Genomic DNA, 25644 nt, shown 5'->3' on the forward strand with positions numbered 1-25644 from the left:
ATAAAAAAATAAAAATAAAAAGAAATAAAAACAAACAAACAAAATGGAGAAGGCAACTGCTGATTATTTTCATTAACTCTTGGATCCAGAACACTTCATCCTCACGCACTTTCATCACTGACAGTACCTTCTCTCACAGCCCACACTGACTGGTCATCCTCAGCCCATAGCTGTCTTTCTTCATCACTTTTCTCCAAGTCTCCAAATTAAGGCTTATCCTGTTTCCTAAAACAATTTCCTGATTGTATTACTTTGTGACTTTGTCAGTTATTTTAGTTAATTAATTAATTCATTCATCCAGCCAGCTAAGCATTCTTTGGTTTATTGATCTGAATATGGAATGGATACTGTCCACTAGATGCAGTACAATAATTTGAGGATTATTGCCGAAGATACACTTCATACTCCATTCACTGTATTCATGCTGTTGCATTGAAAATAAATGTTGGCAAGTAATTGTAAGTGCTATTATAGCTTTGTATTTAGTAACAGTTGACTAGGAATAATCCTGAAGACGCCACATGAAAAAAGCAAGGTGTGCAATAATTACATATCATTCATGGTTAAAAAAGAACCCTTTCATATGTGTGTTCAGCATTTATACATTATTCATGTTTCAACACCTTTGGTTGTCTATTTTTCATGCTTGACCCACATCAACTAAAATCTTGAAGCTTACATTATAGTAGAGATAAGACCCTTACTCCTTAACCCCAAACTGTCACACAGTTAAGGCTCTTGATGTTTACCCCTAAGTTGCTTCTCATTCAGGATCAGTTTTGCCATTGCACCTACAATTGCCAGCACTCTTCTGGCATACCCACCTTTGTAGAAGTATTGTTTGTCCTTGCTCGCGATGGCTGCTTAACATTGCAGATTTGTCTCTGATACCTACAGATACTTAGAACTATTTGTTAGAATATGAGCGAGGCATGGGTTTCCAGATAGTAATGACAGCTGTCTCAGTAAAATGAACCTGGACTCATTCATGGACCAAAAGCCAAAATACGGGTCTCAGTTGCTATCAGCTCCTCAGGTTTCATTCCTTACAAAGCACATGTATGCTTTTATTTGAACTACAGTTACAGTTGCTTTTACAGATGAACAGTCCTTAAGTAGCAGCAGGTCCCTGTGGTCTGAACTACAGTGTGCTCAGTTTGAAACATGCTTTACACTGTAGTAGCAAACAATGCTTTTAAAAGATAGTAAGCAAAGCCCTCAGAAATCATGCTGTGGAGAAAACTGGAAAAGAATTGTACAAACTAGTGAAATTATCAACCCTACGTGTCTGGAAAGAGATTTCTTTATGTGCAATTTGTATGAAAGGCCAGATATATAATGAAGTGCCCAGGTTTTTTGTTTTGTTTTGTTTGTTTTTTGACACAGGGTTTCTCTGTGTAACAGAGCCATGACTGTTCTGGACTCACTTTGTAGACTAGGCAGGCCTCGAATCCACAGAGATCTGCTTGCCTCTGCTGTGATTAAAGGTGTGCACCACCACTCCTGTTACAGTAAATCTGTATCAGCTCAGCCTAAGAAGGCTGAATAACAACAAGGAGTCTGAAGCATATTTTTAAACTGTCAGCACTATGTGCTGGGCAGAAACTAACTATAACAAATCTACTCATAAAATAAACAACCACTCAAAACCTATTAATGTACATATACCCCAAGCACTTGCCACTATGGTGATGCTAGGCAACTTCTCTCCTTGTCCTCCTCCGTGCTCTTCTTTTTCCAACCATCACACTTTTTTCCCTCTCTCCCCATAAGGCCCACCTTCCACTTCCTGTCCGTCTGCCAAGCTGAAGGTATGTTATAAAATATTAGTTAAAATATTGAGTGATCGCTAGACATGGTGGCACATGCCTCTAATCCCAACGCTAGGAGGCAGATATTCACAAATAGTGGATATCTGTGAGTTCAAGGCCAACCTGGTCTGCAAAGAGAGTTCTAAGAAAGCCAGGGCTCCATAGAGAAACCCTGTCTCACAAAACTAAAAAAAAGAAGGAAAAAATTAAAAAAAAAATTGAGTGATCATCATCTCAAGTCATGGGGGTGAGGATAAAACTCTTTTTCAGTTAGTGTTGAGGACCTACAGTATGCCATGCGTGTTGTACTTACTGTCTTTACTTTAGAACAGTATTGGAAAGTGACTTTTAAGAACTCTCTTGTTGGAAATGACAAAATTTAGATATCTAGAAATCATGAAACTTGTCTATCATCCCAGGGCGGAAGCCCCTAATCTGCATGCATCTAAAGGCCATTTACAGTCTCCTTGGTTACACTATAGGGATTCTGCTGAAAGGGATTTTTACAGCCTGGTATTTTTTATTTCTTACTTGACATTTATGGAAGTCATTCATTCTTAGGTAGCAAAATAATGGTGTCTGATTATTTTAGAATTTCAGATGTTTGATAATTTTTATGATTCTAAATTTATGTTGTTTCATTTTTGCAACCCTAGAATTCTTTTGTAAGGAAAAAATAGTAAACACTTTGCATTTTAAAAAGATGTCTGTTACAGAAAAATCTGGTCGCATTTTAAAGGTACTAGGCTAATGGAGAGTAGTGATAGGTCTATAATGGTGACGTGTGTGCCTTCTTAACATTTAAGTAGCATCATGAGCATGGTTCAAAATAGTGGGCTTAAATGAATAAGGCTAAAATGACACCATGTACATAACTGACTTAGAAATCTCTTCCAGCTTGAGAAACAAAGTACTCCCATAGTGATTTTGAAACTAAGTTTTAATGGCAGAGACAAGGTATGCTTTCAGTCAGGTATGTTCTTCAGGACGGGTCATGGCATATGCTACATCATGAAATGTAACTAGTGTGTTCTTGACTCACAGTGGAATTAAGTTAGGAATCAGCAACAAAAATCTGAGGAATCCCTGAAGCATTTGGAAACAAACATTGCTAAGTATCTTAAAGGTTAAATAAATTAGAAAATAGTTTCTTTTCTTTTTTTCTTTTTCTTTTTCTTTTTTTAAAAGATTTATTATGTATACAATGTTCTGCCTGCATGTACACCTATATACCAGAAGAGGGCACCAGATCTCATTACAGATGGTTATGAGCCACCATGTGATTGCTGGGAATTGAACTCAGGACTTTTGGAAGAGCAGCCAGTGCTTTTAGCCTCTGAGCCATCTCTCCAGCCAGAAGATAGTTTTTTTTTTAAAGATTTACTTATTTATTATTATGTATACAGTGCTCTGCTTGCATGTACATCTGCAGGCAGAGGAGGACATCAGCTCACATTATAGGTGGTTGTAAGCTACCATGTGGTTGCTGGGAATTGAACTCATGACCTCTGGAAGAGCAGACAGTGCTCTTAACTACTGAGCCATCCCTCCAGCCCCGATAGTTTCTTTTTAAAGCTGTATTTGTAATTAAGTATCTGTGTGTGTATCAGTGTATGTTTGTGTGGCAAGCTCCAGGCTTCATAAGAGACTCTGTCTCAATATATGAGGGGGAAATCAATCCAGGATGAGACTTCCACACAACTGCACACACACACACACATGCACGCATACACACAATAAGTAAACAAACAAATAAAGATCTTACACTATATGAGTTCATAGATATTTACTTTTTTGTAAAAACTATCTTAAAATGGGTCACATATCAAAATTTAAGAACTGAAAGTGTACAATTTGTATGAGCTAGCAGACACCAAAAAAAGCACATTGCCTAAAATGGAAAAATCTGTGAGTTAAAATGGAAAACTAAATATATAAGTCAGAATCTACCAAATTTAAAGTCTGTACTTTTTGAGAAAACATTTAAGACCATTAAAAAATAAGCAGTGTATGAGGATGCAACAAAGCTCATATGCTTTTGGTGCAGAGGGATATTGCTTAACAGAGCAGCTATTTATTAGTGGAAACATTTTGAGATTAAACCTATACTTAATCATATAAACCCAAAATTCCATTCCTAGCTATCTACCAAGGAGTAAAGGGACTATATTTTCACATAAGATTTCTGAACATGAACACACAGACATGTGTATATATATGTGTGTGTGTGTGTGTGTGTGTGTGTGTGTGTGTGTGTGTAGGCATAGACAATGGCTACTACAACGTTAGTCAGGCAAGCATCTGTTTTCCATGACCTGACCTGTGCTTAATGCAGAGCTCTTGGCTACCCAAGAGAATAAGTGGCAGATAAGGGCTTAGCCCTAAATGAGTCACTTACTACCTTCTCTATGGCTCAGGGGAAAATCATGGAAGAAGAGACAGAAAGGAGGTTAGAGCTGAAAGACAGAAAGGCAAAGGAACCCCAGAGGCACAACATAACCTGTGTAGCCACAAACTCACAGCAGTTGCTTGTGCTTGGCTTTCACAAGACAAGTCTGACCATTCAGTCATGGACGGGGGAACAGGGCCGTTGAACCTAATTTCAGTTGTGTGAACTCACCAGGTTCCAGTGAACTATTCTAATCCTGAGGACATGTAGGACAAAAACAAAATGGACATCAGTGTTGTGGAGAGATTAGTAGGCAAGGGTAGTGGATGGGAGGGAAGGGGATGAGGCCACAGAGCTGGGCTTACAGGCATGTGCTGTGTTACAGACTGTTTGTTTGCTTGGAAGTCCCCTTAAAAGTAAATGTAGAGCTTTGTTCTCCTTACTTCAGTGACCACCCAGCACCAGCTAATTGTTGGAAAAGTTATCAGATGACAAAGCAGATCGAGGCTGCATCTGAGAACAATGCAGTGTCACTGAACAGGCCATTGCTCTTGCTCTTACAAAAGCACCTGGGGTGATGGACATGCGTGCTCCCTGCCTCCCCCCACAGTGTTGCATGCTTCACCCCAGCTACAGAGTCTTGGTTAATGAAGAGAGTCACTCAGGTGTTCAGGAACAGAGTAAGAATGCAGGAGCTGAGTTTCAGGATGTCCACCTTTATCTGGAGAAAGATACCACCACTTAGCAGTAGGTCTGGAACTGTAGTCTCACTGGTAATGAGGATAAACACTTTGTAAGCGCTGCAGTCTCCTTTTGCATGCTTCCCCTGCCTGTACAACAACAAAGAAGCCATTGCTCATAATCGGAGGCCCTGGGATAGCCTTGGGATAGATTTTTCTCTTCCTCATTATTTTCAAATTGTATGTTTTAGGTGTTGTATAGAAATGCATTTAGCTTATGAATCTGATGGTGCTTCTTTGAAATGCTGTGATAGAATTTGTAAATTCTTTTGTAGTCTCCACAGTAGGAGGCTTCATACAGTTGTAAGTACAGCTATCAGTTAAGATTCTTTCTAGAATTGAACTGCAGATATTTTGTTGCACAGTCTTATTAACAGCTAAATTGTATGTTAACTTGTTAGAAGCTTAGTCAAGGGGTAAAGTGAGCAACTGATGTTGGCTGTGTATCTTTGGAAGATGTTTGGGGAATGTAAAGTTAGTAGATTTTTTTCTTTTTTCTGTGTGTGTGTGTGTGTGTGTGTGTGTGTGTGTGTGTGTGTGTGTGTATGCATGCGCCGTGCATACAAGTAATCTTGTGCATGCATTTGTGGCTGGCTCCCTAGTTGGTCCTAAGAATCATTTCAAAGTTGAGTTTATAATTAGACAATGTATCATTATCATAAAGAGTACAGTTTCCTAAGATGCCTATGTTGAAGTCTAGATTGTATGTTGATGTTTATTTTTGGCATGCTTATTAAAGGAACTTTTTATTATTTTTAATTTCTTAAAGATTATGTATAAGATAATCATCAGTATATCAGGATACTCCTCCCCATTTGTATGAGTTTTATTTTCCCTTATATTTATATAGATTATTATTTCCTTATCATCAATTTAGTTTTATTTTTGTATTGTTGAACTGTGAACAAAATATGAGTGTAAGAAGGTTATAAAACCCACTAAGAAAGTTACTGCTATAAGATGCTGGCTTTATTTTATTACACTAGAACTTTGTTTGAGGGTGGAGCTCAGTGGTACAGCACTTACCTAGCATGTACTAGGCCTGGGTTTGAACTCTAGCACTGTAAAAAAATAGTATTTTTTTTTTTTTGCTGATGAATTTCTAATCATAGTATCTACCTTCACTATGGTTTATGTTAATTTGTAAAATTTGATGCAACCAATTGACAATTGATAGTTTTTCCGTTTGCCATTTTATGTATACCATGTAGCTAAAATGCTTTTCTATCTTGGTGGAGTAGTATGGGAGCAAACATTGCCTCATTGATTGATTGTAAAAATACAGCATGGAATTGAGATTTGTCTTTTATAATCTATTCCCCTCACTCCTTTAGAAGGGGTGATCAGAATTGAATAACTGCTAATTGTAAGTCTGGTATTTCCTGCGGAGTTTACGTGAAAGCTATAAATAAGACTTCAGTTAACATCTGCCAGAAATCTGAGACAACATGTTTTAAGTGACTGCAGTCCTAGTTTGAGTTCTTTAAAGTCAGTGTTTTCTTTGGAGAAAAGTTAGGTTGTTGTCATTGCGGAGTTCAGTGTTTACAGTGCTGGCCAAGTTAAAGCTAATGCGAGCACAGAGTAGTGGAGAGATGCGTGCAGCTTGAACTGGTGGATCTCAGATGACCCATGAATTAAGACCACTCTGTCTACAGTAGAACCTTGTGTTTCTTTACTAGTTACCATAATGTAGGTTCATTTCTAGAAAAAACAAAAATTATTTGATATTCATCTTATTTGGGAATAAGCTTTTATCCATAGATATCTGTGAAATAGACTGTTGCTGTGATAAAAATTATTTTAGCAATTTTGTTTTAGAATTATTGCATATGTGTATGTCTATCAGTACTATATATTACATATAATAAATAATATATGTATATATGACAGATGGCTCATCAGTTAAGAGCTCTTCCAGAGGTCCTGAGGTCTATTCCTAACACCAACATAAATACCTGTAACTCCAGGTCCAGAGAATCTGACACCTTCTTATGGCTGCCACAGGTGCCAGGCACTCATGCAGTGCACAGGCATGCATACATGCAAAACACCCATATACATTAAAAAAAAAAAAAAAGAATAGTTCAGTTATGGTTCTTACTTCCAAAATTCTGGAAATTGTGCCGGGAAGGAAATGCTCAGGTGTTTCATGTTTAGCATTGAAGCATTCTTTGACAGTGATCAGTGAGCATCTTTGACTGACAGTGATCTTTCCAGAACTCCAGTCCTGCTTTTATTGCCCAGGCACAGATACCTTCATTTACTCTCATTAGAAAATAAACTTTTTGCCTTGTATACTTTAAGGCATTGCTAGATTGCCTCCAATATCTTGTATAAAGCAGTTGCTATGTTAATGAAAAAGAAGTCTGTACATGTTTAAATGTACATGCGTTTCCCCACAGTAGTTTTTCTCTATAGTTGCTCGAATTCAGAGAAACAGGGCCTGTATAAAATTGTTTTTCTATTCTCTTTTCCTTTCACCTGATCATAAGTGTCAGTTTATTCTACTTTGAAGAAATGGAGGGTATGTAGAGATAGGCAGCTCCCTGGAGCTCCCTGGCCAGCCAGCTTAGCTGATTGGTGAGCTCCAGCTTCAGTGGGAGACTCGGGCTCCAAAAAAATGACTGAGGAAGGCACCGCATGTGAATCTTTGCCACCACACATGTGCATATGCACATGCATGTAAACATGTGCACACATACATATACATACTACATAAATACATATACCCCACAGACACGTGTATCACACACACACACACACACACACACACACACACACGATGGAAATTATGGACATGTCTGTATAAGAAAGATACTGAACTTCAGTGAGTCAGGGCAAAAGAATGAGTACATGGTGATTAGACAGAGTGAAAAGGTCATAAACTTTTTATGGATTTTTTGACTTTCTGCTTCAACACCTTCTCGACTAAATGATCAGCCAAATGTTCCCAAATACATTGAGTGACAACTTGTCTTATCATAAAATACCATGTAAATATCTGGTTATTCTCTCTGAGGGGTCAAAGAGTGGCTGTGTGACAAATAGCATTCCCCCATCCTTACCTGGATCTGTGTTTCCTAGTTCCTGCTGTTGACGTAAAAGGAGAGTATTCCAGCTATTATCTGCTGTTGCAAGGCAACGGCAGGAGAAAATGCAAAGCCACATTGCTTCACTCGGCCAACCAGATCAATGGCTCATTTGCGCTCAGTTTCATTCATGGGAAGATGAAGACAAAGACGGAAGAAGCCAACTCCAGTAAGTATTAACTTAGCCAGAAGAGACCTGTTTCTACACTTACTCATATATGTACTTTACATGGTTTTGACCAAAAGGGCCATTAGTTTACCTTTATTTTAAATACACACACACACACACACACACACACACACACACACACACACACACACACTCTGGTCATATTCTTTTTCCTCCTCCAGCTCCTCTCTACCTCTCTATCCACCCAACTTCATGTTCATTCTCTTCCTGCCTCAAAAAAAAAAAATCAAAAATTGAACATTAAAACTAATAAACAAACAAAAACCAACAAGGCAAGAAATACCAAACAAACAAATAAAACAAAAGCACACAAAAATCATGGAGACTATTTTGTGTTGGCAAACTACTGCCGGCATGGGACCTGCCCTGGAGTGTGTTGATGTACTCAGTGACATGCCACTGCAGAAAACTGGCTTTTCTTTTCCCAGCAGGTATTAATTGCAAATAGCTTCTTGGTGAGGGGTGGGACTCTACGTCTACTTCCCTGTCTCCATGCTGGGACTTTAAATATAACATCGTTATAATTTAAAATGAAGAGAATTAATTCCTCTACAGTATACAGAATAAAGCTTGGCTATTAGCGTTCAATTTCAGATACTAAGTTGTTAGCGTTTACTACTTTCAAAACCCTAAACAATTTTTAATTTTCCTTTATTTTCTCCCAAGCCTCTTTTATTTCACTGCTTTCATCTAAAATTCTTCTCTCCAAGTTCTGTCTTTTGGCTCTCTATTGCTACCTGACAAACTCCCTCAGACTGAGCAGAAAGCAGCATCTACTGACTGACTGTCATGGTGTGCGGTGTCAAGTAGTTGAGCTGGATTTCGGGTTCTCACATGTGGCTCCACGCACACCACCAGGCTTTCCTCATCTGGAGCAGGGCCTGCTCTCCATCATGGCGTCTCCACCGAGGCACGGTATCTGGGCTCGGATGGCTGGGACATGTGGATCTGAGTTTCTTTCCATGTTGTCTTTCCTCAGGTCCAGCTTGGACTTTCTCATGGCCGTGTCCCAGGGCATCTTGCTTCTCATATAGTTGCTTACTTCTCGTAGAGCTCTTGCTCCAAAGAGGTTCCATGTCTTCCTGTGACCTAGCCTAGATGTAATTTCATCTTACCACTTCTTGTTGCTTATAGTGTAAAGTGTTTTCACTGATAAACAATGCCAAGCACAGACTGACTCCTACAGCATGGAGAATAGTAAAGGTCATTACCATGCCACCAAATAGGGAATGCAAATACTAATGGCCACCACACCCTGAATTTAAATCTATCATGTACTGGATTTAAGTCCCATAAGCAGAACTCATGCATTCATATGTATATATATATGTACACATACATATACATACACATACATATGTACACACATATATACATATATATGTATATATATGAGTGAATTCTCATAGGGCTTGATTAGATGGTTATGTATGGGTGTATATGTATGAGCCTATTGACATAGCTAATATGTATTATATACATATATATATAGATCAATCTATCTTATCTATCTATCTATCTATCTATCTATCTATATTAGCTATGCTAATAGGCTTATTACTCACAGGGTGTAGAGGGACAGCCACAGCCCAGGCTGTGGCTCCATCCTAAGCCAGCCTCGCAAAACTTAATTAAGTTGTGTGGTACACACAGAATCTTGACAGCTTGTGTCCTATTTACAGCACAGTTGAGGACAGCAGAAGGCACCGTTCCCTGGGTTATGTGCTTCAGGGTTCACATGACTCCCTAGACAGTTCTGAGTAGCCCTCCCTTGAAGGTGAGAGGGGAACAGCCCTCCAGCTTCCTTGTATATGGCCTGATAGTGCACACTCTAGTTATCTGACAACTACACACAAGCAGAAAAGACTGCATCAGCATCAGCCGAGTCAGTCCTGGGACGTCTTGTGTAGCTTTATCCTATATTCATTATGTAACGAACTGAATGAAGGGCTATTGGTGGATGTCTGATTCTTTTTGGGGCCTGGAGGAACCTGGACTTAGAAATGAGAAACCGTGTTCTGTCCTTATTTTATAAGTAGGTAGAAGAGAACACCATGTACAAAGTCTACTCCGGTGCCCATATTACCCCAAGGAATTAAGAATCAGATCAAAGATTAAAATACAGAACAATTTAGTATGCTCATTTCCCCATGTTTAATTGTTACTTTGAAATATTTAAGATCAAGAGAGGTGAGTCATTGCCTTTTATTTTTCTAGTCATGTCCTAACACGTTTCCTAGGAACTAAATTTTAGTTATTAGCATAGAATATCATTAATGCTGACTTTTTCTTATTTCTCAGGTTTTCCTTTTGACTTCTCCTCGCTCCCAAGTTTTTCTGAGGAGCAGATTTTACAGAGAGAGAAACAGTTAGCCAGCATTCAAGTTTTGGCTTTGAAAGAATGCCTGAGTAAGTACCCGTTAGGGCACTGATTTTATGTAAGAAGGTTGGATTGCTTACTGTGAGCCACTTTGCTTACGCACTTCCTCCTGTGCATGCTGTTGTTTCAGGGTGATGCCCAGAGCTGTGTGTAATATGAAGCTAGGCGGGGGAGAGGTCTGCAATGTTAGTATTATTGGATTCAGATTATCTTGACTGTCAGTACATCAGTGTAAATATTTTAAAAACGTACTTGGCTGGGGATAGTTCACATTACAAAAGGTATGCATTGAGCCATATCTCAGAAAAAGACATGGACGTTTGTTATTCTACTTAGTGCATGTCATCTTCGTGTAGTTTTGGTAGAAACTGAAAATAGAAGAGAGTGAAGTTAGTATGTTAACTTGCACACTGATTCTTCGCTTTGACCGTCACTAAGAACTAGTGGTAACTAAGCACAGGTCACATGCTGAAGTTGGCATCATTGGGTTTTCTTGGCTGGGAGACTTAACACTTTTTTAAAAAGAGATTAGGCATTTTCTTTCATCATTAATATCATATTGGATATCTGTCTGAATGTTTAGAAATATTAAGCATGCAGTGTTGCCTAATATCAATATACTTTAAATCACTGATATATAATTGCTAAGAAAATCCCTCAGTTGAATTCAGTAGTCTGTTTAGTAAGGAGAAAATAATTTTAGAATTAATTTAGAATATTTTAAAAATATTCATTAGTCAGTTGTTCATGTAAACATTGCAAAGTTTTTTTGACTTGTATAAAGCCAAGGTAATTGTACATTACTTTGTTGATGTTTGTTCAAGGAAAGTATTATTAAAAAAGGAAAATCAGTTTCAGTAAAAGATGGGACATGGAAGGCAGATGGTTCAGTGGGCAGAGGTGCTACCTCCAGGCCTGGTGACTTGAGTCTGTATCTAGAACTCATAAGGAGAGAAATGACTCTGACCTCCACATGAGCACTGTCGCATGTGCGCACACACAGACACACACACACAGACACACACACACACACACACACACACACACACACACACAAAGGTGAACAAGAAAACAAGTTAAATGCTAGTACATGTTTGTCTGGGGACATGCATAGCTCAGTTGGTAAGTGCCTGCGACGGAGCATGGGACCTTATTTCAGATCCCCAGCATCCATGTAGAAGGTGAGTGTGGTGGTGTGCACCTGTGACATTTGAGGGCAGTCGACTAGCCAGCAAGCCAACTGGTGAGCTGTAGATTCAGTAAGAGACCTTGCCTCAAGAAATAACATGGAGCGTAGCCAGGAGAACGGCTTAGTGGGTCAAGGCACTTGCTGCATGGTGACTTGCTCTATCCCTGGGACCCACACTAGAAGGAATGAACTCACACCTACAAATCATCCTCCCTGTACATGTACCTCATCCCCCAACACACGGAATAATTAAATGTTACAGAGAAGAATGTGGAGAACAATGAAGGAGTATACCTTGGCCTCCACACATGTATGCATGTGCACCCACACACGTGCACTTACACATGCCATGTAAGTGTGAATTGGGAATCTGAGGCATTAAACCTTGGTGCAGATTAATGACCCAGTGAATCCATTTGTGACGACAGTCCTTGCTGAAAAAATCTCATCTCTTCCCAGACAGTTTACTGAATTAAAATTTTGGTAGCAAAAAATAGATCGGTACAATTGTGTGTTTCAAGAGGCAGAGGGAAGGTAACGGCCAAAAGTTCCCGGTGTTCGCATGTCTGAGTGTATTCTTTAGTGGTTTTTCCATGTGTGAGGTCTGAAGAGACATGTTTTAAACACAGCTTCATGTTGTGAAAACTAAAGAATGTAGTAAAAGGGATCTATTAAAAGTCCGTCTTTTGACATTGATAAAAAGCATAAAACAAACCTTCAAAAAGATATCCTTAAAATACCAATAAAGCAAGGGATAAACAGTCCAGTTCTTGTAATATTTCCCTCACCTGTTTCTAAATATGAAGAACTGAAGAGTTTCTGTAAAAATGTACTAATTAATCATGTCATTGAGACATAATAATGTTTAAAATAACATGAATATCAAAGCTTGTAGAGTTTACCTTTCTAAATGAGTTCAACTTTGTTTAAAAATATGTGCTCTACTAGAGTAATGATACAGAAAGCATAACTTTATAATTTAATATTCTTAAATTTTGTAATTTATAACTTTTAGACTTGGAAAGACAGCTAATAGTCTTACCTCAGTAATTTTTTTTCAAGAAAACGTTTTCGAATGCTGTCAAGTTTTTAAACTAGAAACTCCAGTATGATGTCAGACAAATAGAATAAAGCAATGTTCTCTCCAGTATTGGACTCAACACACGTGTCTTCATATCTTTTAAAAATTCATAGAACCCACTACAATCCTGATTCATATTCAGCTGATGGATTTTAGATATTTCTCAGTAATGAGTTTTCTTTACTGCTAGCTATTTAATAAAGAATATAGCATTCCTTTGCTGACCCATTTCAGAGTTTTAACTTTCCTCCTGAGTGCTTACCTCTCAGTTATATGCAAACTTATTTGTATAGAGGTTTTTTTTTTTTTTTTTTGTAACTTAAATGTAATTCATCACTGTTAAACTTCATCTACATCTCCTCCCTCATTGTGTTATTAGGGTCCGCGTGCTTTCTTAGCCTGCTTTCCAAGCTGTTCTGAGCCTCTAGTATAGTTTTAGTTAATAAAATGAGGACTTGGTCCTGAAGCACACTGCTCATTCTGTGCCTTTCCTAGAAAAGCGAGCCATTCAGTCTTCTGCTTCAGAAGGCCTACCAGCTGATTGCACAGAAAGGAAATACACCGAGGCTTCTGATTTCTTTGCTGAGAAGATCTTACAGAAATAGTGTCACAACTCTGATTTTACTGTTAATACTTTTGGCCACAGAAAGCTTCTGTTTCTTAACCTTGACCTAAATCTGCAAGGCCTCAAGAATACCCCCATCAGTGAGGTAGGGTGTTCCAAGGCCTGAGTCACAAAGCTGATGTTCTAAAGGGGAGGGTGGTGGCTGCTTCTCACCAACTGCCTTGCCCTATTTTGCACTAGTCATACCTAGAAGAATGTAATATTTTGAAACCTCTGGACCTGGGACCTGCGATAGTGCCTCGAAGGCAGTAAGTTAAATGGCTATTGAATTCCTATCAGTTTACAGGATAACAGATTTATTGTAGAAGAAAATGTGATTGGTCTAGAAATGTTTTTAAAAGAAATATTTGTATCAAAGTAATAAGTAGATACAGTCTGAAAATTCAGGTGATACTGGACAACTTCACATGAGAAACAGCAGTGCCTTTCCCACCCTCGTCATCTTTCTGCCTGTGCGGCTAGTCTCAGCCTCGCAGCGAGGTCAGGCCTTTCTTGTTGTTTTTAGATAGAGTGATATTATCTATATCCAGGTTCAGGGGCTTTCTTAACACCTAACCGTGGCAGATAAAGAATGAGTGTCTCTGAGTCATCTTCACTTCCCTTACCAGTGACCCTGAACAATGAAGGCATGGATCGGGTAACATTGTAAGAGTGGAGCTAAGTTTTCTGCTGAGCTGTGGACTATATTATGACACAGTGCTGCCTCTTGTCCTGTTCTGAGAAGTCTAACCCACTCCTATCTGCCACAGTGATCTTGTTTGGTTTATTGCTTTGACCCACTGCCTGAAAGTATTTTCTCCAGAAGCTTTCCTCTGAATTATAGTATGTATCCCTCACCCCCAAACCCCCATACCTGATTTACGGAGCTGTTTACGTGATAGGCCATTTTAATAGACCATCCCCAACTAGTCTTAGATCTGTGGCCAGAAATGTTAAAAGTAAAATCAGAATCGTGACACTGTTCTTTTCAGTGAGAAAGTCAGAAGCCTCAGTTTATTTCCTTCTGTGCAATCAGCTGGTAGTCCCTCTAAAAAGCAGAAGACCTCTTACAGAGCTATTTATTAATGTTCCAGGACAGAACACTTCTTTTTTCTTTTCTTTTCCTTTCTTCTTTCTTTCTTTCTTCCTTCCTTCCTTCCTTCCTTCCATTTATTTATTTATTTTCACCATGTTTTCCGTCTCTACATACTCTTGTTTTATTTTACAGACACTTTATGGAGTTTTAAACATTTGAGTTCTCAACTAAGTAGGAGTCTTGATTGATTGATTTTTGAGACAGGGTCTCATGTGGCCTAGTGATGTGCTAGATGTGTAGCTGAGGATGACCTTGAGCTCTCAGAGCTTTCATTTTTAGTACCACTTCTGGCATGCTAAGTTTGCAGGTGTACACTAGCACACCTGGCAAGGAGTTCTTTTTTTGTTCCATAATTGTTCCTTCATCAAAGCAGCCGCACTTATTTGAGTATCATCTTTATTTTAGGAAAATATTAATTCTTTCTCTTGTTTTCTACAATGTTTTTGGTTTTTCTTGAATCTTTTTTTTTTCCTTTTGTTTTGCCTCTCTTTGTTACCCTGGCATGGTTGTGGTTTTTTTTTCTCCCCCGCTTGAAAGAACCCAATAACACCTCTTCTTCCAAAGTTGCAACCAATTCAGGAACCACCTAAAAAAGTGTACAGATAAATTACAGGTAAAAGTGGTATGATGTTTTAATCATGGCCCAGCTGGCTGCTCATACACATACCAACTCTTGAACGTAGCTTTTGGATAACTGCTAGAACTGGCCAACTGCAGACCAACCACATGAGGGGAGGTCCCTGCCATACTGCAGAGATGGGATACAGTCTGGGCTGGCTGTGGTGAATGTAAAAGAGGAAGGATTAGTCACGGTCTGTTTGGGCATATCCAGCTGGGTGAGTGACTGGAGCATGAAGGAGCTGGAAGTCTTCCTGGGTGGAAGTTCTTACCTGGGTAATGAATGGTAGCACAAGAAATGCAGATCCCTATCCCCTGAGACCCTTTTCAAGGCTTGTGATTGTTTTCTGTCCATCCTGTTTCCAACCAAAGCTTTTCTTTCCAGCCTCTAATATAATGCCTGGCAAACATCACTGGGGAAGGGGAGGGAGTGGATTCAGTACTCTGATTTGAGCCTGCCTCTATCCTCATCAGCATCAGCATCCAGGGCTCTTCTTCCTGTGGGTGTTCAGTTTTATGTTTTATTCTTAAAATCCTCTTGTGGCCCACTGGCTACATGTGGCCCAGGAGAGCTGTGTATATGGCCATCTTTGTCATAGTGTCACAAAGCTGAATACATCTCTCTAACTCTAATCCTTTCAGTGGGGTATTGTTACCACTGGTGGGAGGTCTTGGGGCTTTTATTTAGCTTATATTTAACCCTGTCTTTAACATGACCTTTCATTCCTGAAGTTCCACTGTTTGCAACTATTAAGACAACGCCAAGCAGTGATGCCTGTCTCTGAGGCTGGCCGCTGGAGTGATGAGCAGCAGAGCCTGAGCTCTCGTTAACCAACCCTTTATGCCCAGTCGGGTTTGAGGATGGTACCTCACTACATTTGTCCATGCTCCATGGCAGTGTTCTCTGCAAGCACATCAAGTGATCCCTCCTCCATTCTATTGACTCAGTTTACCACTTATTTCTGTCTCTCATGGTTTGTTCAGAAGTGTCACTTCTTTCTTGTTACTGTTCTGTTTTAGTGTTTTGCCCTGACTTTAAGATTGGAGAAGGAAGAAAGAGGAATATCTATGGTTGTATTTAATAGAAAGTTTTATGGGTGTTAATTTTATATGCTGTATTAGTCAGGCTTCTCTAGAGTAACGGAACTTACAGGATGACTCTCTGTAAATACAGAGTAAGGGGATTTATTAGAATGATTTACTGGCTGTGATCCAGCTAATCTAACATTGGTGGCTGTGAAAGGAAAGTCGAAGAATCCAGTAGGTGCTCAGTCCATGAGGCTGATTGTCTCATTTGGTCTTCAGGAGATGCTGAAGTGGGCTCTAATGCCAGTGAAGGGAAGGATTTGCTAGTGAGGCGACAGCAAACAGGCAAAAGCCAAGAGCTTCCGTCTTCCATGTCGTCATATAGGCTTCCAGCAGAGGGTGTGGCCCAGATTAAAGGTGTATGTCTTCCCACCTCAAGATCCAGATTAGAAATGAATTTTCCTACTTCAAATTAAGTTCAACTTAACCTCAATGGTGTCCCTTCCACTTTTGGATTTTAGTTAATTCCAAATGTAGTCAAGTTGTCAACCAAGAACAGTCATCATATGAACATTAATGTAAGACCATTTTTAGTGCTCTATGTTTCTGAAGGCCTGTAAGCCATCCTTTACTGTCTAGCAGCTCTTAATGCTAACCTATTACTCTTTTCCTCATTTCACAAATTCTTGCTTTTATCTATAAATAAGATCAAAATGAAAAGGTGGCTACATAAGAACATAGGTATTTGTTGTTGCATTCAAAAATATATGTAAAAATAGTAGACACAGGAACTACTACTGCAGGTGCTCAAAAAATGTCCCATGGTTAACTGTGCCTGTTTGTCCTGCAGAAAGAAGAAAGGCTGCAAACCAGCCTGAAGCAGTTTCTGCTGATGAACTCAAAAGTCTGTTGGTGCTCACGAGGGAGCGCTTCCTAGATCACTTTGATGCCCTCACCCCTAAAGCAGCTTTAACACAGACAGACAAAATGAAAGCTGCTGGCTTGGTAAACGGTGAGCTTTTTTATTACTTTAAATTTTGGTGGTGGAGGTGGGGGGGAGTGTTTAGCATTTTAAATTAAATTTTATAAGCTATATTGGCCAAGTCAGAATATATTTCATACATTTAAAGAATGATATATTGGCTTCTACATGTGTTTACCTGAACTCACCTTATTTAAATACGACAGACTTTGAAAACACCATTCGTCAAGCCTGTTTAGTTTAACCATTTTTAAGTAGATGAGGAAGCATTCTATGGTCTTATTCGGCTTACTAAGTGGCTAGAAGGAATAAGTTTCAAGGAGTGAAGAAAATAACATCTATACAGTGAACTGGATACAGGCAGAGCCATGGCCTATGACATAGCTGCCACTCATCTGGGTCACAGAGTCACCTCACCTCACAGGGTAAACTTGGACGCAGTTCTTCATTTACTGAGCTCTTCCTCTTTTCTGGAGTCTGATGTCATGGGGACGTTGAGTATGAGGAAGCTTTCTGGTGTCTGGTAAGAAAACACTGGAGGCTCTTAACACAGTTTGAAACAGAGGACAATTGTTTTTATTTTATGAGAACCATTTTTATTGCATAGGCTAATGAAGGAGAAAAAAAAAAAACCCACAGAATCAAAGTAGCAACGATGCTTACTTGCATCTTTCCATGACACTGTATATATTCACAGAGAAGTGAACATCATTCTCCTTGACTTTCAGCCAGATGACATTGCCTGTAAAGCAGTGTGTGAAAGCAGTGAGCCCTGTGTGGGCTCCAACTTTTCCAAACCTACTTTATCTGGGGTTCTTTAAGTGCTTATACCTCCCTTCCAACCCACCTACCCTAGATAGGAGAGAAAGGAAGTTTATGGGAACAGGGGAAGTAGACCTTGTTGGATTCAGTTCCTGGGAACAATGTGCCTGGAAAATCCAACAGCACCATAAGGATTGCATACAATTCTGATTTTTGTACTGAGGTCTATGGCCTTTTGATCTCCTTGGTTATTTTACCTGACTTATAAGAGAAGGTATTTAATTGGGCTTATGGTTTCAGAGGTCTAGAGTCCATAAGGGTGCAGAAAAGACATGACAGCAGGGACAACTGAGAGCTCACATCTTGATCCTCAAGGCTCGAGAGCTGACTAGGAGTGGGGCAAGTCTTTTGACTCTCAGGGCCTGCCCCCAGTGACATTGGACTGTAGGTGTGCTTGCTTTACCTCCAAAGCCACATGGCATTCCTTTGCTCAAACTGTGTTGATTGCTCCCATTTGCACAGACTGCATCATCCTCTTTGTGGCTTATACAGACCTTAGCTGACCCTTGCTTTGCACTCCGTCTGATTTCCAGAAAGTACATTTCTGTTTCCTTATTTCAACAGTCACCTTGTTTCTGTGCCATGTCCCTTTCTTTTCCTCTGTGGCTTTACATAGGCCATATCCTCAGCCTAGAATCCTTTTCTGTCAGCTCTTTCCTGACTACTTACATCTACTCTGTGGATGCTCTGGTGTTCTCTTCTCTGAGGCTTTCCCGGGCCTTGACCACTTCAAACTGTTTACATCCTGTTGGTACTCTTCTGTTTTTCTCACTTTATGTGGCATAGATTTAAATGGTGCATAATGTATCTGACTGTTACTGATACTTGTCTTCTCTGCACGCCATGTAGTCTTAAGGATACAGAGTACATTTATTTGCTGTCTCAGCTGTAGGGCCCGGCCCAGAGCCTATCATACAGGAGGAGGGCCTCCCCAAGTTACACACTAAACAAGTGGATGAAGACGTGTGGACCGTGAATGGCAAATTGACAGGTTGCACATTTGAGTATGACTCCTATGAATCCAGTTGTGACCATTAACATTCTTGTAGCTTTGATTTGAATAAATGCATCCACATGTAAATTGAACTGCATGTAAAACTAGTAAGGGCAATCAGTTTCATATGGTGGCACACTGCAGCTGGGCATAGCGATAGTTATTAGCAATCCAAGATGATGTCTACTGTTTGCATTTTTTTTGTGGAAACCCTAGCCAGTATAACAAGTGACAAGTGACATGTAGAAGAGTCCATAATGTAGCTGGCTTATTGACTCACTGCTGAAGGTGCCGAAGACTTCAGTGTCTGTGGTGCCTGATGTCTGACACAAGGGGCATCTTCTTGGCACTTCCGGGCATATAGCAAGGCTATATAAATGAGCTTGTTAATAGTATTGAGATTATTATTCACCGATATTGGAAATAATAAAATGAGATTGTAATTCCTTTGATTATTTCAAACATTTGGTATTCTGTTTATAATACCTTTATGAACTAGTTCATACTATTGATAAATGCTACTTGTTCATTGTGATTTATTCTTACTTTGGCTGTAAGATTGTAGTGGCTTATCCTCATTAGCTACATGTAGTAATTTTACTACCTTTCCATTTGCTGGAATTTGCAATATGAAGGCCACTTTTTCCTATTTTCCTAATTGTATTGGTTCTATTTCTATTTCTATATTTGTAAAATAAGATATTACAAAAAATAATTTTCTTGATTTCTCAGGGAACATTTTGTTACATTTTTAAGGGGGGGTGATATAGTATTCTGAGAAGCAAATAAGTAAAATATTGTTTTATTTTACTGTAAAAATTATGTTTAGTTATTACCCAAAGACCTGATATTCATTACTGTGTGTTCACTGTTTTTAAATATTAGACTATGCCATTCATATTTATATGTTATATACTCAGTTAATAATTTTATTTTTATATGCAGGGACAATTTGTATATTTTTTAATGATAACTTGAATCCTATTATGAATTCAGAGTGTGTAGTGGTACAGAACTGCTATTGATTACTTTCTGTATGTTTTTATTACAAAGCATGTCTCCATTAAGAAGCACATTGCTTTGCTATAAAGCTCATTACCCAATAAGATGGATTTCTCCACTGTTAAAAAGAAATGGGAAATTGTGTGTTTTGGTGATGGTTGTTGAGGACATCCAAATGTAGGTATTAGAAGATCCTTTGAAATATTCAATGTTAAATAGTTTAATAAGGAGAGAGAAAATAAGAGGCGGTTACTTCCGTTTTTGTAACACTTTACAGACCTAAAACAGTACTCTGTCAGCAGTGACTTGAGCAGTGAATGTCCAGTCATCTTGAGTCATTGATTAGAATGCTGTATAGTAGTTTAAAGTAATTCTTAAATCAAGGTAAGGTTAAAATTCAAAAAAGTGGCACAGTTAGTAATTTTGCCAGCGTTTAAGCTAATGCTTTTCAGTGGGGATGGAAGCTGCCCCTTTAGGTTCTGCAGTTAGGTGCAGCCTCGGCGTGACTTACTGTGGCATAGTGGCCAGTGAGATGGTCCCCACCTATACAGTACTGTTGGAGTCAAATGATACTGAATTTTAGTGATTTGAGGGCATCTTTGACTAACAGATAAGTGAGAATATTTCAGAAGTAACCTTAAGAGCCGTATAAGCAATATTGGTCATTTATTAAACTCTTGAGAATGAGGTAGTCTTTTTTTAAAAGAAATGAAACTTTTCATTCTACTTAGACTGACTTCTATTTCTACTATGAAAGTCACATTGCATTTATTGTGTTCAGTATAGAGTGGTTTCCTTTTCATTTGAACTCTTTCACTAAGAACAGCTAACTTGAGGCTGGAGAGAGGGCTCAGGGGTTAAGAGCACACTAGCTGCTCTCCCAAAGGACCTGAGTTCAATTCCCTGCAACCACATGGTAGCTCACAACTATCTGTAATATGATCTGGGGCCCTCTTCTGATATGCAGGAGTACATGCAGCAAAAAGACTGCTGTATACATAATAAATAAATAAATCTTTAAAAAATTGCTAATGTGTGCATTTGTTCCATGTGAGCCTTAATGGGTTCATTACATCTTACCAGGAGTAGCTCCGAAGCTTTAACTGAAGATATTTTATTTTCATTTCCAACAGTCTTCTCAGTAACATTTTATATAGTTCAAGTGATTGGACAGGTTTTTAACAAATGCCTCAGTTGAGTTCTTAGCCTTCACACAAACACACACCACACACACACACAAACACACACACACACACACACACACACACCTTTATCTGTACATCTGTTACTAATTATTTATTTGCTTGTTTGTTTGTTTGTTTATTCTGAGATATTCTCACTACTTAGTCCAGGTTGGCTTTGAACTCATTATAAAGCCTAAGCTAGCCTCAAATTGTGATTTTCCTGCCTTAGCCTCCCACATACTAGGATTACAGGCAGGTGTCATCACACCCAGAGTGAGATGTAGTTTTACATAGAGCATCGTTGTGTTAGTGTTTATCAATGCTGATGTTTGTTTTTCTCTTTTTAGATGCCAGTACAGTTGAACCTTATTCTTCAATGGAAACCAATCCTCTGGAATGGCCAGAAAGACATGTTCTTCAGAATTTAGAAACTTTTGAAAAAGCTAAACAAAAAACGAGGTAATATTTGAGTTTGTAGAAGGGCATGTTCAATATTTTCAAATGAGATCTCTTAGTATTTTAATTATTTAATATCATATCAGTAGTGTATAATTTCATTATACAAGAAAAATCTGTGCTTTCTTTAGTAAGTAGCAACTCAGTAGAGTAGCATGTCAGCTAAAAGGGAAAGATCATCTTCCCTTTCAGTGTACAAGTATTTACAAGTGTGCATAACCAGTGAATACTGTATGTTTATTGATCATCCTCCATCAACATACACTCTTTAGTGCTGTGATAAAACACTGGCCAGAAAAACATTGGGGATGAAAGTGTTTATTTGGCTTATAAGTTCCAAACACAGTTCGTCACTGAGGAAAGTCACGGCAGCAGCTCCAGCAGGGTGGGAACCTGGGCTCAAGAACAGAAATGAGACCACAGAGGAGCCTCGTTTCCCATGCTTGCTCAACTGGCTTTCTTTCTCCCCCCACCCTTTTTTTTTTCAAACACATACTATATTATTACATATAAATAAAATAAATTACGTACAGCAGAAAAAAACCACAAAATAATCAGGAATTATATAAATGTTACTTACATTTATAGTGATTTGGCTATTCGTATTTGGCAAACTTGAAGTAAACATCTTTCCTATCTTGTTGAGTCTAAAATTCTGAATGAAAATCCATATCTATCATATCTCATCTCTATTAAATTAAAACCTCTATCTTGATCTAAAAACATCTTAACCAACTAAGCTTAATTGTAAGACTAAACTATCTGGTCTTCAACTCCATCAGAGACTTGAGAAGGAATAAAAAACCTTAATTACCAGAGTAAACAGGGAGTGCAGGTTGGAAGCTTCCAAAATGAAAAACTGACAGAGACAGTTTACTGCCTGAACAGTCATCCAACACTCTATAACGCCCTCATTTCTGCCACAGGCAGAATTCTGCCTAAAAATGGGCAAGCTTGGATGCAGGCAGAGTCGATGGCCAAATTCTTCCAAAGCAGGGTAAGCAAGTCCTCAGTAGTTCCGGCCTCGAAAATATGTCTGTCAGTTATATTGGGCCAGAAAGCTGAAGATGATGCTCAGCTGCCTTTCTTATACAACCCAGGGCCACCTGCCCTGACTGGGTGTGGCCTTCTCACATCAGGAAACCGCCCACAGGTTTACCTCCAGGCCACTCTGATGGAGGGAGTTTTTCAGGTGAGACCTCCCTCTCCCACGTGACTCTCGCTTGTGTGAAGTTAACAAAAGGTTAAACCAGCACACACATATATGAATATATAGGGGAGTGTGTAAAATGGGGTAAGTCACGTGAAACTGCTCTGATTTTCCTCTGTATGTGTCCACACGTGGTGAGTAGGTAGTCTAAAAGGCAGGTACCTTTCTTTGGTCTTTGGCTTTGGTGCATAGCAGGGACTCTGTGTATAGTTGGTGGATTAGTGTAGTAAAGCACTCTCACATTTCTCTTTCAGTGCTTGGCTCTTTTGTTTATCATTCTGTGACCTTTTTTCATACTTGCCCACAAGTGTTGATTAAATACCAGTTGATGGGCACTGGGGGCACATGAGGAAGAACACCAATGCCGATTTTCTCTATGAGCTCCTTTTAGTGGAGAGGTAATCAAAAGAAAACCAGTACCCACACATGCAAACAGTAGCACAGCTCCCATATCTTCAGAGCAGGCACCTAGCAACTGGGAGAAGCGTGCTATGCACAGGTGCTGTTTGCATTGGTGTTCTTTACTGACACTCTTGATTTGTGCCCTTTGCTTCTCTGATCCCAAATCTAGGCTCCCTGTGGCTTCCTGGAAAGGGAAACAGACATAGTTTCTTGTTGAGGTTTTTCTCTAGTTGACACTGAGGTACTTGCAAGTAGCTTACCTCCTCTTGAGACTCTCTGACCTCTGGGTCCTTCTGTTTTCTTCTTCCTGTTCTTAGCCCTAGTGTGGGTTTAGTCCCAGGTACGTGAGCATTGTGATTTCAGTTTGAATGGATAGTTGAATGTGCATGGGTAAACCTCTCTTGACCCAGGAGCACCTAAGACACGCAGAGTCTGGGTCAAGCATCCCCTTTCTTCCTTGAGTCCTTCTCCAAACAGTAAGGGCCATGCTCCCCGTGTCTCCCGTATTGCGGTATTTATCTCCATCCACCCTGACTCTCTTGCTTCTGCCAGAGTCAGACCCGCGCAGTAAACTGTGAGCTGTGACCGTGGCTTCACAAATCAGAGTGAACCCTGTTTATAAAGTAAGTGGTCACTAAGGACTGGGGTGCTTCAGTAGGAAAACCACATGGAATTCCTGTGTGAGCGAATGTTACATTGCATGCTTTCAGAATTTTGTTAGTGTTAAAACGGACTGAACTGGAGAGTCACTCTGGGGTGAAAGTCAGAAGGCATAAGAATTTGGTTTTAGACTCAGCGACCCGTGTCCTGACTTTTGCTACCGTTTAAGAGTGGGGTTAAAAACCCAAGTTTTACTTTAAAGTTGTGAAGGCATTATGACCGAGTGCATGCAAATGTTTGAAGCTTAGTTGCCAGTGTTATTTTTTAACCTAAGACATATCTTGATAGTGCAATTTATCACAAATTAGTCTTTTAAAAGCTGTTTTGATATCCTTGTGTTTGGAGTCTATATAAATGCAAATTATACATTTCCCATTGCATCTAGCCTGTAACATGATTGTGATCAGTACTGGTTAAGGAACTTTGTAAGATACTATTAAAGAAGCTGCATAGAAATTAAATTAAGCTCACAATGCAGTTCCTGTCCACTCGGAGTATGAAATGTATAGAAAGTGTTCGTGAGTTTTCTTGCTTGACTGTTTTTTATTAGATTTCTATTCCATTTAACAGTAATGGGACTAGAAAGGGGAAATGGCCCTGACAGCATGTGCGGGTTCTTACTGTGCAGGAACATGGCTCTAAAATTTCGATGCCAGTATTTTTTTTTTTTTTTTTTGCTGTAAACACATGAGGCAGTTTATTGGCGGAGCTCCGGGTCGACACGTCGAAGCCAGTATTTTAATCATAGGATTATTTGTAAAAAATACTGTGTTTGAGTGATAAGTAAAATGTGATCCTGTTGGGGCTGGCACCATGGCTGAGCAGGAGAGGAAAGGCACTCGTTGCTAAGCCTGACAACCCAATTTCCATCCCCATGACCCACACTGACTAACACAAGCACATGCCCTGCACACATGTGCACACGTGCCTGCATCCACACACTAAATAAATAAATGTTAATAAGTTAAATTTTTAAGTTAATAGGAAGTTGCGTGTTTAAACTCAATATCGATATATTGAAAGATTTTTATTTATTTTATGGTGATTGGTTCTGGACCTAATGAAACGTTTACTATTTCCTGAGATGAAAGTATTTTCATTCATTCATTCATTCAGTAGCTTGCTGTGTGATTTTTCTGCCTTATGGAGTGATAAAGGCAGAGACAGCTCCTAGCTGGAGCCGGTCTAGTTTTGAGCTATTGTAAATAGCTGTGCTATCTCCAGTCTGTAATGTAGCTGATGTGTGTTGCAATCTTTAGTTGGAAATAGGAATTATGGTCGTTTTTAGGCACGGTGTGCTGATTGCATTTTATAAAGTACTCACTAGGTGTTATTTTGTTTTGCTATAAGACCTATTCCATTTTTCTCAGGGAAATTTGTGAAGATTAAGAGTATATTTTAGGTAAAATCATTTGGAAATGCAAAGTCCCGCCTGCATTTCAGATGTAATAATAATGCAGTGTGTGTTCATGATGGCCTAAGCATGGCTCGAGGAGACCTTGGAGAGAGTCCCCATTACTGTCTCATTTCATGACTGCGCTTTAAGTAATCTTTTAAATTTAGAGAAAATTGGAACATTCCGTCCTTAGCCTCTGAAATTTATATTGTGGCCTTTCAGCTTAAATTTAAACTTTATAGAATTGGTAACCTTGCAGTGTTGAATTGTTAACATGTTATATTTAATAGTCGGCATAATCATGATAATTTATATCGAATGAT

General features: G+C 39.1%; 1 protein-coding gene across 1 annotated transcript in view; it reads left to right on the forward strand.

Annotated features, from left to right (window-relative positions):
* MTBP (MDM2 binding protein) overlaps positions 1–25644 on the forward strand; it is a 64754-nt gene that overhangs the window by 23463 nt on the left and 15647 nt on the right. The window contains exons 12-15 of the mRNA XM_084747905.1: positions 8025–8198; positions 10521–10628; positions 17064–17225; positions 21545–21656. Coding sequence (XP_084604031.1) covers positions 8025–8198; positions 10521–10628; positions 17064–17225; positions 21545–21656 — 556 coding nt within the window. The remainder of the gene's footprint in view (positions 1–8024; positions 8199–10520; positions 10629–17063; positions 17226–21544; positions 21657–25644) is intronic.

The sequence above is a fragment of the Acomys minous genome (genome assembly GCF_964271855.1).
Source record: "Acomys minous genome assembly, chromosome: 12".
NCBI classification, from domain to species: Eukaryota; Metazoa; Chordata; class Mammalia; order Rodentia; family Muridae; genus Acomys; species Acomys minous.